The 15,849-nt window shown below is 34.5% G+C and overlaps 1 protein-coding gene and 1 pseudogene across 2 annotated transcripts; one reads left to right on the forward strand and one right to left on the reverse strand.

The window, feature by feature from the left end:
• Nucleotides 1-471: 471 nt before the first annotated feature.
• Nucleotides 472-3,915, reverse strand: LOC106336837 (nucleobase-ascorbate transporter 12). 2 transcript variants are annotated; one of them, XM_013775781.1, is made up of 10 exons: nt 3,238-3,724; nt 2,978-3,075; nt 2,725-2,898; nt 2,545-2,645; nt 2,238-2,373; nt 2,055-2,105; nt 1,706-1,993; nt 1,401-1,635; nt 1,035-1,321; nt 707-947 (listed from the first exon to the last, which is right to left on the reverse strand). In XM_013775781.1, exons 1-10 carry the CDS (start codon nt 3,722-3,724, stop codon nt 726-728), a joined length of 2,079 nt encoding a protein of 692 aa, XP_013631235.1. In that variant the 3' UTR covers nt 707-725. The 2 variants fall into 2 exon arrangements, with proteins under 2 accessions (XP_013631234.1, XP_013631235.1); XM_013775780.1 differs by having other exon boundaries at nt 472-947; nt 2,238-2,645; nt 3,238-3,915.
• A 1,967-nt stretch (nt 3,916-5,882) lies between these two features.
• On the forward strand, nt 5,883-7,303 carry LOC106338247 (annotated as a pseudogene).
• The last annotated feature ends 8,546 nt before the right edge of the window (nt 7,304-15,849 follow it).

A 15,849-nucleotide genomic window follows, 5' to 3' on the forward strand; every position in this document is an offset into this window, starting at 1 on the left:
TAGATAGATTGAAACTGAAAGATTCGCATTTTTTAGGTTATCACTTATGTTTATAAATTTATGTATCATATACAAATGTGTTCGTAATTGTTAATCTAAGCTTATGTTCATAATATATTCAGGTTAGTTCAACGTGTATATAACAAATATAACCATGCTTTGTATTGTTATTTGTTCTGAAATTCAGTTATAATGTTATAATATTGTTTTTATTACTTCTATACCTATCTCTGGCTAACTTCAATCTAACCTATCACTATAATAAGATTACTATTTCTAAAAAGGAAAAAATAAAAATCTTATATTTTTTAATATATAGTTACAAATTGATATTTTTTAAAAAAATACATTGGATTAAACTCTACTCCTGTTTTATTTTTTTAAGTTAATGATCTATTTCCTTACGAAAAATTTCATATAGCAATAGCATAGTTCCACGCAAAATTTAACCCTCATCTCAACACGGTGAAGTGGTGAACACAAGATATTGTTATCCAAAAGAACAATAAGGTATTACAAAAGGACTGATCATAATAATCTATACAACTTACAACATCAACTCCCTGTTTTAAACCACAAAAACTATCCAATAGACAAACTTGGGACACAAGAAAACTTCACCATGTTACATAAAACTGAGAAAGACTAAAAATAACAAACAAAAGAAAAGAGAATCCTTCATCTGACCTCTATATACACACTTTTGAGCCACTGTGTTAATTCTTTCAAATGCCAACCCATTTGATCCATCTGAAAAACCTCCCAACCCTAAACGGCAGCTCATAGTCTTTAGCAAGTACTGGCTCTCTCGTTACAGTCTCACTATCAGACCAAACATAAACCCCACGTTCCTGCTTGCTCCCAGGAACAGTATTGTCCAAAACCACAGCCATGATAAAAGCAATCACCATGTTCATCGATAAGAGCGTGTTCACCACATAGTTCACCTGCCAAATAAAACGTCCCACAAGCTTATGAGTCACCACCTTTTCTTCTAAAAGTTCGATCCGGAAAGTGAGCAAAGCGTAACATACCCCTTTATATTGGCTTTTGAAGGGTCCATGAGAAGCAACAATGTAAGGTTGGTAGTAACTTGGAACAGAGAGGTTCGAGTTTGGAGAAACGCCATACTGCTGGAAGTAAGCTGGGACAGAGAGAGAACAGAACAACGATAACCCGACAATGATGATATTCCTCGAGCTTCCAGCTTCACTATAACGTAAGTTTGAGAGGCCTAAAGCCGTAAACATTGCCCACATAAAGCAGAGAAGAGAAGCAACCATCACTTGAGGTATCGATGCAATAAACCCTCCCACTTTACCTGAAGATATATCAAAAAACTTACTTCTTTAATGATGAGTCATATAGTTGAATTTAGGCAGTGGCCACTACTTACTCACCGACAAGGGATAATACAACTAAAACACATGCGCCTAACTCAACGACTCTGCGGCTTCCCATTTTCGCCACAGCGATGGTGTGAACGTTTTCAGTTAAGGTTGTTGAGCCAGCACCTGTACCCCATAAACCGGCTAGGACGCTTGCGAAACCTTCAAGGCCTATCGCCCGACTCACAACACCGGGAGTTGGAGGCATTGACGCTGCCAACAGAGAAGAAGCGTGGTACGAACCAACCTGAAGCATAAACTGATTAGCAAAAGAGGTACTTCAAAATGGCTGATATAAAAATAAAAAACACACTAACCGAATCTACTGAAGCAATTATAGAGATCACACACATGACAACAGACATTTTCCAGGTGAATATCGGCACGCCCCATTGCAACGGGTAAGGAAACCTAAACCAAGGTGCGGATCTCAGCGCCTGAGAAGTATCGACCCGACAGTACTTCATTCTGGTCATGTATTTTCTGCAGTAGCTCGATACAACGTTTGAGACGGGAACGTTTGGGTCGCAGCCTTTGTAGGTGTAAGCTCCTGCTGAGGTTAAGAGGAATGCAGCGCCCCAAGTGATTGCAAGACTCAAAGGAACCTTAAGGTAAGTTATAATTAGAAATTAGTATGTAGAATGGGAAATGACAAGATGACCTTACCGCATAGATAAGGAAAACCCTATGGCTTAAAACTGAGATTTTCCGGAGGTACTGCAGCAAAAAAAAAGTGTAACAGCAGTGTTAACAAGAACCTGATGTGATATGATACGTTTTAACTTGAAACTAGCATCCAAAAAAGGTTTATTTGCAAAAAGCGGTTAGCAGTAATTTTAATGAACTTACAAGAGCAAAGATGACCACGAGTAGTATCTGCACAACACCGATCTCAAGACATTTACCAACAAGCGGGAAACCATAGCTGTAAAACGAAAGTCCAACCGCAGCTATCGTTGGAGCAACAACTACTGGATTGATCAACCTATATAGAAGAAGGGTCAGAAGATAATGTGCTACAAGAAAATATAGCATCACAATAAGCCACAAGAACCATGTGTAAACAAAACACAATATACGGAAACAATAACTAATGCTTGATTTAATATTTATATCGAAGGTGTCAGCTTGGGAGAAAGGCAAGGGAGATTTATACCTCAAAATCAGCGACATTAAGCCACTGTATCCAAGCACTGCTTGAAAAGCTGAACCAACTATGATTGCACCTTGCAGCTCTCTCATGATATGCTTGAAATTCTACCATATCAACCAAAAGACAATACTTGATGTCAGATATATTTGTACAAGACAATCTATAATGATTTCTCTTACTTACATTATTTCCATTCAGACCTTGAAACTCTGGGGAGTTAATGATGCCCAAAACCGGAGCGAGGAACACAAAAGAAGGGCCTTGAATCGAAGGAAGCCTCGATCCAAACGAAGTATGCAACAAAGTAGTGATTCCACACACAAAAAGTACGGTCGAGACCACATTTGCAATGTCCTCCTACAAATCGACACAAAAAATGGAAATGAAATTAAACTAAATGCAGACAACATTGATCAAAGTAGAGAATCACACTTACGTGGGAACCTCCCATAGCAGGAACAATAACAAGTGGAACAAGAATCAGTGAACCTAACATGGAGAGGTACTGCTGCAATCCATAGAACCCAATTGGAACTGAACACACAGAAAACGTATTAATCTCTCTTTAGCACAATTAAAGTAAATAACATGTTCTGACAAGGAATCTATATAATTATCAACAACAAAATGATTCCTTCAGATAATAATAATAATAATAATAATAATAATAATAATAATAATGTCTCAGTAACTGACCAAGTCCAGGCGTATCTCTGAGTCCATACTTGATATGCGAATTTCTAGCCACCAAATCTTCATCCATTCTCTGTGGCAAAACCTCCACCGTCTCTTCAACCCGGTTAGGTCTTCTAACCGGGTCACCCGACCCGGGTCCGTTTGATCTCCCAGAAACCCCATCAGAATCTCTCCTTCTCTTCATCAGAGCAGCGGAAGGAGGTGGTGGTGGAGGCGGCGGTGGTTTCTCATTCTTATCCTTATCCGTCGCACCGTTGGCTGCGGCGGAGACAGGAGGACGACGGAGGCGAGGCTGGCCAGCTTCGAGATCCGGCTGGGATTCTGATTGTGTGGCTGCAGGCAATGAGAGTTGGCCGGAATCGGAGGCGGTAGTCTCGCCGGAGAATTTGGGACGGAATCCGGTTCGTTTGGCCCAAGTGGAGGGTGGCATTGCGGGGGATTCAGGGGCTGGAGGCGGTGGACCGGGTTTCGGGTCGGAGCTTGACATTTCTTTTTTACAGATTAATTTTCTCAGTTAGCGCATAGTGATGGTTTTTTTCTTTCTTCTAGATCTACAAAAATTTAACTCACTAGCCGGAGAGGAAATGAGACTGACTAAGAACGAGAATTAGGGTTTCTTCAAACACCAGAAAGAGAGAGAGAGAGAGAGAGAGAGAGAGAGAAGAGGGACGAAGTAGAGAGAGAGAGAGAGAGAGAGAGACAGAAGTTGTAGGAAGTAACCGTTAATGTCAAATTTTAGGAGGTTTTAGTGAGGGACACTAATTTTAATTTTATATATTCAGATATTAACATTTTTAGCTTTTTTCTTTATTTGTTTTGTGTGTATGTTTTTGTTTATAGGATCTAATAAAAATCGACAATGCCATGTTTAGGGCTGGACAAAAAATCCGAATCAAAAAAATCGAACTGAACTCGACCCGAAAAAGTAGTATCGAATCCGAACCAAAATTGATTAAATATTCGAACGGGTTCAAAGTTTTTGTGTTTAAATAACTGAAACCGAATCCGACCCGAACCGAAGTATTTCGGGTACCCGAATGTAACCGAAATAGATTTTTATACCTCCGTATATAAATATATTTTAGATTTAATGTCTATTAAAAACATCTAAAATATATAAGATATTTTTAAATTGTCCAAAATACTTGAAAATATATACAAATAGTCAAAAGTAAATGTCTAAAATAGCTAAAATATACTCAAAACACCAAAAATGCTTGAAATATCTATTGATTATCTATCCAAATATTCAAACCAAATCAAATTATATGTTACGTTTAGGTATTTTGATATATGTTATTCAAATTTATATGTAATATATTATATTGTTTATAGATTTTGAGAAATTTAAAGTATATAATAAATTTAAAAATTTAAAAAATTATTTCAATGGGCTATCTGAGTCCGAACTGAACCCGCAAAGATCTGAACCGAACCTGAACCGAACCTGAACCGAGCCCGAACCAAAACTTAGAAAAACCCGAATGGAGCTGAAATCTTTGACCCCGAAAATATGAAACCCGAATAAACCCGTACTGAATCCGAATTGGTACCCGAACGCCCACCCCTAGCCACGTTGCTAAAAACAAAATAGCCTTAAAGTTTATTTTTAATAGATTTAGAAACTACAAAATAATTCAAAAATTATTTTCTGTAATTTAAAAATAAAATTTAGGCCAGAAAAATATAAAAAATTCAAAATATTGCTCGTTTAGATATTTTGCCTGATCTGCAATGTCTAAATCTCTAATTGAGATATTTGTGTTTCCGCATGTCACTATCGTAATCGTCGTGTGGAGAATTTCTCTCGTGCCGTCAGAGATGGTCTCTCTCGGGTTTCTTGGTTGATTTGTGCTTGGATTCTTTGGGTTAGTTGGGTGTTTGAAAGCTGCATAAATCGTAGTTTCAAGGTTTGAGGGCACCTATCTTTTGATAGTTCGTAGCAATCAGACCTTTTTCTTCGACCATTCCGACATGCTTGGTCTCGACTTGCTCTGCTGCTTAGCTGGTTCTCAGGCTAGCTTCTCTGCTTGGGTTCTTTTCATTGTCACATTCCGTTTGCTGTGTAGTTTCATTTTTACATTCTGCTACTAATCTTTTTGTAATCTCTGTAAAAATATTTAAAATTTTGGTATAATAATTTAAAATTTTACAAAAAAAAAAAAAAAGTGCAACGAGAAAACATATACTACTAGATTTTTATAAAAGGAAAATAATTATGGATATCATGCAATTTTGTTTTTGAAAATTATGTCATGACTGTAAATCTAGTAATTTACCCAACGATTGTGGCAAACATAAAAAATTAGTCAGTAAATTATAGTACACAACAAGGAGACATTTTTTATAATCTCTAATCAATTATAATTAAAAAATTTCCCCTCTAGGATATTTCTCATTATTAAATTTATCAAATCTATAAATCAGAATATTAAATAGAAATACATGTTTATCGAAAGATATTTTCCTTTTGTGTAGTGTGGATATTATTGGTACATTCATATAAACTGTAAACTCAAGAATCTTAGGAGAGTTCTGTTGCGGTGGCAAAAAAAAAGATGGCCAAGGGATTTTCTAGAATAGATGATCCAAAACACGCCGGAAAACCAACACAGGCAAAACCCAATGGCTTGTACAAGCTTTACTTCAAGGGTATGGTTAGTGAGGACCCATTGGCCGTGGCCGGATTAGGGATTGCAATTTGTGGGGAGAAAGATGATGTCTTGTTTCAGATGAAGACACCAATTTTTGGTTCCTACGTTACTGAATTGGAAGCTGAGCTTAGAGCATTGAAGCGCGCGCGGTCTGACCGAAGCCGTGGGCTTGGGGATAAATCATATCTCAATTTACTGCGATTATCAACCTATTTACAGATTAGTAAGTTTTACTTGGCTCGCACGTCTTTTGTTTTTTTTTCTCTTGTTTCATGCAGTTGTAATAATACATAAAACTAGAATCAGTTTTCTAAGGCGTATCATATTCCTGCTTCACCGAGGTTGGTGATAATAATAGAATGATGATCATTACTAATGTTGCATTACTAGTTTATGAATTGTAATATTAATTAGATTTTATTTGTGTAGATTACGGGAAAATCCGTGCTAGAGGAGAATATGTCTGGCATGCTACTGAATGAGGTGCAGCACATCAGAGGAAAATTTGCATCGTGCCTTCCTATTTTCGTGGCCCCAAATGATATCAGATATGTTTATAAACTAGCTAGAGAAACAATAGTTTATGAAACAAGGATACAAGTGGACGCTCAGAAAACGACTTGCGCTATATGTTTAGATGAAGATATCAATGCTGATCAGATGTTTTCTGTTGATAAATGTGGTCATTGGTTTTGTTCCGAGTGTGTGAAACGACATATAGAAGTAAAGCTACTGGAGCAAGGTTTTGTGAGATGTCCTCAGCATCGCTGCAAGTCTAAGTTGACTTTTACACGCTGTGCTTATCTTTTGACTCCTAAACTACAAGCCATATGGTTACAAAGGATTAAAGAGGATTCAATTCCTGTATCGGAGAGATTCTATTGCCCGAACCCTAGGTGTTCTGCTTTAACGTCGGAAAAGGAGCTCTGGAAATCTACTAGAGAAGCTGGAGTTAGGAGATGCTGCGGTAAATGCGGTGAACCCTTTTGCAGCAGATGTAAAGTTCCGTGGCATAGCAATATGTTGTGTGACCATTACAAGAGGTTGCATCCAAATCCTACGGAAAACGACAGAAAGCTAAAAGCTCTAGCAGACGAGAAGATGTGGCGTCAGTGCGGAATGTGTCAACACATGATTGAACTTTCTCAAGGCTGCATCCGCATAAAGTGCAGGTATCATCTCTATATAATCACACTACCCTTCGAGTATGTTTAATGTTTAAAATCTGATTAACCTTTATTGTATTCGTTAGATGTGGTCATGAATTTTGCTACCAGTGTGGAGCCGAGGCTGGACGTTGCCCTCATGGACATGGCCCTGACCCAAGGGAGGTACGGCCGCTACCAATGTGGCTACACATCTTGTCTTGGGTTATCTTTTTGGGAATCACTATTTTCGGTATTTGGTACTAAAGTAGAACAGATTAAATGCTTTTTTTTTTGAAAAGGAGATTAAATACTATTCTTGCTTTGTATTTTAAAATCTTTTGCTCTCTGTCATTTGCTGATTGCAACCTACAATAGAGTTATAGAGTAGTTGCTTTAATATACATCTTGAATCACCTTCATGATCATGTGTTTCCTTTTGGTGTACGTTTCATTCTTTTTTTTTGATATGCCGTATGCCCGTACTGGTTGGTACAACGTAAATTATATGATTCTCCACCAGAGTTTTTTCTACTATTGGCAGTGGAGCCCTTTCTTCTAGATGAGAGGCAGAGAGGAGAGCTAAGAGCACCATTATCCCTAGCACTCCTAATGGATATCTTAATCACTTTTTTACCAATAAAAGTGTGTTAAGCATTTTATCTAAGAGACTTCTAATTTTTTGCCTCCAATGCAAGTTGTTTATATTGGGGTTCTTAAAAGAAATATATTAAATATTGTTTTATTTAAGATAAATTTTATTTATTATATAAGAGATATTAAAAGATAACATTGAAAACATAGAATTTTAAATAAAAACATAAAAACAAAGATTAGTAAAATAATCGAGAATAATTTGAAAGAAACATCTGAGCTCAAGTGTTGTCTTCATCACGTCCAAATTTACGTCGTACCTGTTCAACCAAACCAGCTTTCAGTTGTTCATGCATTTGTTTATCACGAATTCTAGTTTGAACATCCATCATATTGGCGATATTTGTAGGGATATCTGTAGAATACGTGAGATCGAGGCTGAGAGGTGACGCATGCATTTTTCAATTTTTTTTTCTTACTACTGTCAAAAAGGAAAACAAAGTAATGTAAACACCTAAACTTGCATAAACTGTTAAACGTAAACTAACCTATATAAATTTGTTTTTCATTAAAGAAACAAGCTGATTGTTTTTTTCATTTTAAAACATTTTAATTGTCCAAAACCCATTCAACATCCCTAATACACGAGATCTCTATATAAGGGCTATCTATGACAATATATAAATGTAGCTGTCACAAGGAATTTGAATCGTCGGCATATGAGATATGATAATATTTGTCAAAAACTTGAAGAGTATGTAACTAACGCTATCTTCAAATGTTCACCAGCACTTTAAGCATGGGTTCTAGCAACTACATAGTCTCATCCTAATAGCTCATTTTTCCACTAAAGAGACAATAAGTGCAAGAGGGATTAAGGTCCATCTGAGATAGGATGATAGACACTGCCGACATGACCTAGTCAGCACAAAACGTAAAGAAGATGTGAGCATTAAAGGATGCGTTAATGATGTTGGATATCCGCAGGGGATCACGTCGTTGTTATGACTCTCCTTGAAGAAGCTATAAGAATGGGCGTAAATGAAGGAAAGAAACACTCTGATTATACACTCAGATTAGCCAAGCTTCATAGATAAAAACTATACTCATTTTACATTCAATCTCATTTGTATTCATAAACACTCTGATTATCATCCTTATATACACTCCGAGTATCAATAAGAAACACTCTTAAATCTTCAAATCATTCACAAATAATCGATTTATTCATTAGTGGTTTGAAACGATATATTAAACCTTAATCTTAATTTATGAGTGGATCTTGTGGTCTTTCATCGACTAATAAAATTAAAATAATTTTCTAAAACTTTCACTTATGAATGACTCAAAAACATAAACAACTTAAATGCCTTCTCTTTTAATATACAGTAGGATAAATATTAATTTAAATTTTTTTTTTAATTCTCTTTACTTCTTCTTTATTTTATAGGGATCAATTTTAATTTAGGAAAAACTTTAATAGAAGTGATCGGTCCATTTACAACAACCTTTTCAAATTAATCATTCAAGGCGATGTTGCAATCATACCAACCAGTTCATAATTTCTGTCGATTTCCCAAGAACATTTGAAAAAGGATTTGGAGATTACACATCACACATGACCTTTTTATACATCCAACATTTCCTTAGATATATGATATTAACGAGTCTAGCCATTAATGATAGTTGTATAGTTCACTGGACAACTAATTTATTCCAAGTATGATTCTCTCTCTCTACCAGTTTCTTTTACGTGGTTTTACTTAGATAAAATCAAAAACTAATCCAGAGAAAACCAAACCCATGATATCAATATTTTCTATTTTATTAGAAAACTTTAAAATATTATTACATGGTGATTCTACCAAACCCACGGGTGGCACAAGGTATTCCGTAGATTTTTAGAATTCGAATCCGCTGCTAATCTAAATAAACACAGCCCGTGGCCACCGAAGCTTTCACATTCTCTCTTCGCCTCTTCGGAGAAAGGGATCACCCACTACCCTTTTTTTACATGAAATCACAATTTTACATGTCTTGTAAAGATAATATCTGACGGTTCTACTTGTGCCATAGCATTAAAATTCACGTCTGACATACTTGAACCATGTTAAAATCTCATAAACTATCTTTTTCATTAATCAGAGTTACATTTAGGGGTGTCAAAATGAGCTAACTCGCTCAACTTAGCTCAGCTCATGAGCTAGCTCACTCAGCTCATTTAATAAATGAGTTTCAATATGTAAACTCGAACTCAGATCACCAAGATCATGAGTTAAATGAGCTAACTCGTGATCTAATATAAAAATGAAATAAAATAGTGATAAAATAACTTATATAATATTGTTCAAAATTTAGATATTAAAAATATCCAAAACATAAATATTAAATACTAAATAAAAACCAACAAATACAAAAAACAAAACCTAATATAAATTAAATTAATGCAAAACTAATGATCCAAATCTCTATTTTTCATGAGAGTCTTGAGAAAATTCATCTTCAATGTTTTCATCTGTTTAAATTATAAAATTAAAATAAAACATTTATAAATATTTTATGTTAAAAGTAATAACAAAGTATAAATAAATAATCTGAGATAGAAAATATTTTATCATTGTTGTCGGTCATAAAACAAAACAACAAAGATCAGGTGCAAACTTATATGTATGTTTTACATTTTAGTTTTAGAAGATAAATATGATAAATATAGAAATTATCTTTTTTACATAATAAAAATAGAAGTTATCCAAATATATAACATATATAACATATATATATTATATATAATTTTTAGTATAAAAATGAATAAGCTCATGAGTCATTAAAGATCGTTCATATAACTCGTGATCTAATTTAAGCTCGATCATTAAACTCATTTATTAAATGATCCTAAAATATAGAGATCATGCTCGTGAAAAAATGAGCTGAGCTGAACCATCTCATGAGCTACAGCTCATTTTGACACTCATAGTTACATTTGATAAGACTAGAATCTTAAATCTGTATAAAACATTAATGGATAATTAACTTAATAGCTAAGTTGTTTTAATGTAAACTAGATCTTGATCCGCGCAATCGCGCAGATGTTTACTTTTACTTTTATATACGTAGATATTTGTTTTACATCATTGTAGTATATTTTTGTAATGATAATCATGTATTAAATGTTTATTAAAAAATAACTTTATAATTTCAGTTCCGTAATTTAATTCGGTCACTTTTTATTATATACTTATCTTATTGAATTTGTTTTTGATTACTAAACGAATTTATATATGTATTATATAGTTTAATAATGTTAACCTTTTCCGCCAACATATTATATTTTAGCATAAAATATTTATATATATATTTATGAAAATAAAATATATTAAATTATTAATTTATTATAAATTTATCATATTTAGTTCACTATAATGGTTTTTAATATGATGGATATGACTATAAAAATATAAATTAGGATATAATTTTTATTTTTCATTTTATAAATGATAAATAAATATATATATTAATGTATAATAATATTTCATTGCTAATTACGAAATTATTTTATATAACATTTTATAAATATTTTAGTTTTTAGTATGAAAGTATTTTCTACAATATTTTCATTCCTGTTTGTCAAAAATAACAATATAAATCATACTTATTATTAAATTTATTTTATATAATAATATTTAATTTTAATATAAAATACATACTATATGATTATATTAAATAAATTATATATATATAGATATAATTAAATAATTTCATCGCCACATTATTTAAAATATACACTTTTTATTTCTAACATACGTAAACTTTTAAAAGTGAATATTTTAAAAATAATAATTTTAATAAATTTAATAAATAAAATGTTGACTTTAAGTTCAAATATTAAAATTTCGTTAAATATCTTTAATTTAAAGTTTATTGGAACCAGTATTTTGATATTTTCCCCTAAGATCACTGCTCAATTGCTGCATCATTCAAGTTCTATGCTCTTGGTAAGTGATGACTGAGAATCTGGGACTGTCTTCATCAATCCGTATATTCAAATGCAGTCAAGGCAAAAACAAAACCGATTACGTAAATGAGTACTTCAGTAGTACTTTCCATATGCCTCTCATATAAACGACTAAAGACCAAACCGATAGTCCTCCTGATACATAAAGCAAGCCAACACCAGAAGCTGAAAGCCATTCAACATTTCTATCCCTGCTTACAATAAGTATGGTTAGTGTTGACATCTGCGTAACAGTTTTCCATTTGCCCAAGTTATTTACAGGAACAACCTGTGATCATCAGTCAATCAATTCCACTTCTTGATTCAGTAAGAGCATAAACACAAAGAAAAAGCTCTTATATATTACAATATCAGAGAGATGTTGGTGATTTAACTTACCTCTAAAATCGTTCCATTTTTAGATGCAGTCATTCTCTCACTGTGGATATTGTAGCCTTATAGTTAAGGACACATAACTTCCTCTGCTAGTGAAAGAAACTGAAGAAGACAACGAACTTGTTTCATATCTTATCTGCCTACCAATGATTGCAGTAGAAGGTACCATCATTAACAATGGAATTGGTCTACAGAAACCTCCAAAGGTTTTGTACATAGTAAGAGCAATGTAGATGCAACCATAAGCTGCAGACCCAATATATAAATCAGATCTCACTTCCACTAAAATGAAGCGTGGGATTAAAAAAATACAAGTTGTTACACACATTATCGACAACTGAGTCCAAAAAGGCACCAAATGCAGAACCTAACCTCATCTGCCAATGTACATGATCTGACTGTTGAGATTGCAATCTGAAATGCACATAATTGTAATAAAGTACATATCTTTCATTTCCTAACACTTCCATCACTGAGCAAGAACTCTATATCTCCTCGACTCATATGACAATTGCAGATGCAACAATACACAACAAAAAAATTCAATTTTGAACATAAAAAGTTGGACTATTTAACTTCGTAATTGTTCGAGTTTAAAGTACAATTCAAAATAGTATCCCACCACTCAAAATCGTGTTGGATCGCTCTCCACCCGATGATTGCTTTATTTTCCACTGTTCATGGCTGTTGTTTGGAGAATCATTGAACACACATTACATTCTTCTTCCTCACCGCTTGATGACTTCTTACGACCGTACCACCACTTCCATTGCTTTTGAAATTACTTGATGACTTCTTAAGTTTATCTTTCCGAGAACTGAAATGTCGTCTTCTTTAGTTTCTGTACACAACCCAGAAATTGAAAATAAGATTTCTCAATTTCAAAATCCAATTACGAAAATCAGTAAGAAACCACATGACGTATCTGGGTTAAAGTTCATATTGCCTTAGGGTTCGTGATTACATTTAGAATTTGTGTTCTTAGTGTTTTCTTATAAGATCGTACAGGAAAGATGTTGTATACTTCTATTTTAAAAGATGTGAACATTAAGGTGATATTAATAATTACATTAATCTATATATAATAGCAAACCAAATTTTGTTCTCCTAAGACATCATCATTTTTTATAGAAAAATAAAAATTTAATCCAATGGTCAGAATTTGTTTTTTTCTTTGATCTAACGGACATAAAATACTTTTGATGATGTCATCAAGAAAATTATATTGGCAACTCTTCATTTAACAGTTTTTTTTTTCTAACTTCATCATTTTATTAATTAAACCTTGATTGTACATAATCTTCATGTAGAAGATTTGTTAAGAACACAGGTACGTAATTATGAAAACAATATGAAGACATATCCTGTAGCGGAGTTCTAGCCAATGAATCTGCTACTTTGTTAGCTTCCCTCCTGACCCACTGAAATGAGATGTTCTGAATCTTCTCTGCCCACCACCGTATTTCTCTTTTCCAGTTGAAAGAGTCAAAGTGAAGTACCAGATCATTTAAAATATCAATGGCTTTCCTGCAGTCCGATTCTATGATAATCTTGTTGTAGCCTTTTGTCCAACAGAACTGTACAGCCATTAGAATAGCTTGAAGCTCACTCTCCAATGGAGAACATACCCTATTGCCTTGTACCTGAACAGCTCCTTTATAGATTCCATGTTCATCTCTAATAACCCATCCTGCTGAGCTTGGTTCTCTTGTATCAATAAATGATGCATCCACATTGCATTTTAAACTCCGGTTTGGTGGAGCTTTCCATCTTTGTGAACTTCTGCTTGTTGGAGAAATGCTATGTCCATCCGAAGCATTATTTTCTTGTGTTTCAATATTTCTCCATTCCCTTGCATCACTCCTAGCAGCAGACAGAATATTCTTCCAATGGAAATCTCTCTGTTGAAAGACTAACACGTTTCTACTTTTCCAAAGCTTCCAGAGAATCCAAATAGGCAGGTCTTGATAATGACACAGAGATGTTGCTGTTGAGACTTGTAAGCAAACTTCTAATTTTTCTTCATATGTAGACATTGTACTGTCTAAAATCAAATTATTTATACCTGAAGCCCTCCAAACTTTCTTTGCATAAGGACACGTAAAGAAAAGGTGTTCTTCTGTTTCCTCCTCTAGCCAACATCGCTTGCATATTGCATCAGGAGTAACATGTCGACGTTTCAAATTATTTCCGGTTGCAATGCTTCTTGAAGATATTCTCCACAGAAAATGTTTCAGTTTAGCTGGCACCTTCACTTTCCATAACTTTTGCTTCAAAGCGACTGAACCATACGTTGGAGGAATGTAGTTATTATCAGGGAGGTGGGTTACTAACCAGTAACCAGATTTCACTGTATAGAGTCCATTATCCGTGTAGTGCCAACCCATAAGATCCTGCCTCGCCTTTGAGCTTATCTTTAATTCTAGGATCTTCTCTATATCCTCTTGGATGACGTCTTCTCTGAGTTTATCCAAGTTCCAACCCCTTCCATTATTTAAAACATAATCACTAACCTTACTGTTATTATTGACTTCTCCTCGTGATCTTGGAGGTCTTGGTGGGTGAAGACTTAGCCAGGAATCCGTCCACATCTTTGTTGACTCCCCATTGCCAATGATGTATCTCATTCCTTTAACTATCAAATCCTTTCCATGGAGTATTGATTTCCAGGCATAAGAAGATTTTTTCTTTAGAGTAGCTTTTAGGATATCACCATCTGGAAAGTAGCGTGCTCTCAAAACTCTTGCCATCAAACAATTTGGATTTTGCATTATTCTCCACACTTGTTTTCCTAAAAGTGCTTGATTGAAAGATTCAAGATCCCTGAATCCAAGACCTCCTTCTCTCTTTGGAATGCATACCCTTTTCCAAGCATACCAATGTAGACCCTTTGACTCTCCTGTGCCCCACCAGAATCGTGCTAGTATAGCATTGATTTCCTCACAAACTTCCTTTGGTAAACGGAATATATTCATCGAAAATATAGGCATGGCTAGAGCAATAGATTTAAGAAGAACTTCCTTTCCTCCATGTGTAAGGTGTTTCTGCTTCCATCCATGCACGACCTTCTTAACCTTATCAACAATATATGCAAACATCTCACCCTTTTTGGATCCAAACTGCTCAGGCAAACCCAAATACTTCCCAATCCCTCCTTCATTATGAATCCCTAATACATTTCTCATTCTTGTTTTGACCTCTGCACCAACCCTACTGCCAAACGTGATTGTAGATTTACTCAGGTTGATTGCCTGACCCGAGACTGATTCATACTTGGAGAATATATCATTTAACTTCTTTGCCGCTTTAGGATTAGCTAATGAGAAGAACAGAGAATCATCAGCGAAGAGCAAATGATTAACTGCAGGGGCTTGTATAGCAATTTTTACTCCAAGCAGGGAACGATCCCTCATTGCTTTGTTACAGAGATGAGACAACACTTCAGCGCAGAGAATAAACAGATAAGGAGAAAGGGGATCTCCCTGTCTTAATCCCCTTTTCGGGGTAATAAAACCCTCTGGAGCTCCATTAATCAGAACTGAATATGTAACTGTAGAGATACAAGCCATGATCCACCCTATCCATTTTTCTCCAAATCCCATATACCGCATTGTTTCTTGAAGAAATCTCCATTCAAGACGTTATTATCTATTTAAACAACACATCCATTAACAAACATACATTTTCATAACTTAAAAAAATATAATAGCAACTCTTCCTTAAACAGTTATCTATTTAAACAACACATCTCTTAACAACATACCTTTTCGTAATTTTATTTTATATATATTATTTAAAAAATCAAAGAGTTACAATCTGGCCGTCATAATTG

The sequence above is a fragment of the Brassica oleracea genome, chromosome C4, assembly GCF_000695525.1.
Source record: "Brassica oleracea var. oleracea cultivar TO1000 chromosome C4, BOL, whole genome shotgun sequence".
NCBI lineage: Eukaryota > Viridiplantae > Streptophyta > Magnoliopsida > Brassicales > Brassicaceae > Brassica > Brassica oleracea.

Bases quoted from the DNA above. Each gene is read 5' to 3' on its own strand.
- LOC106336837 (XM_013775780.1), bottom strand. From the start codon at position 3,724: ATGTCAAGCTCCGACCCGAAACCCGGTCCACCGCCTCCAGCCCCTGAA. The intron at 2,899-2,977 runs GTAAGTGTGATT...GTCGATTTGTAG, and splicing joins CTGCTATGGGAGGTTCCCAC to GAGGACATTGCAAATGTGGT. The intron at 2,646-2,724 runs GTAAGTAAGAGA...TTGATATGGTAG, and splicing joins AAGGTCTGAATGGAAATAAT to AATTTCAAGCATATCATGAG.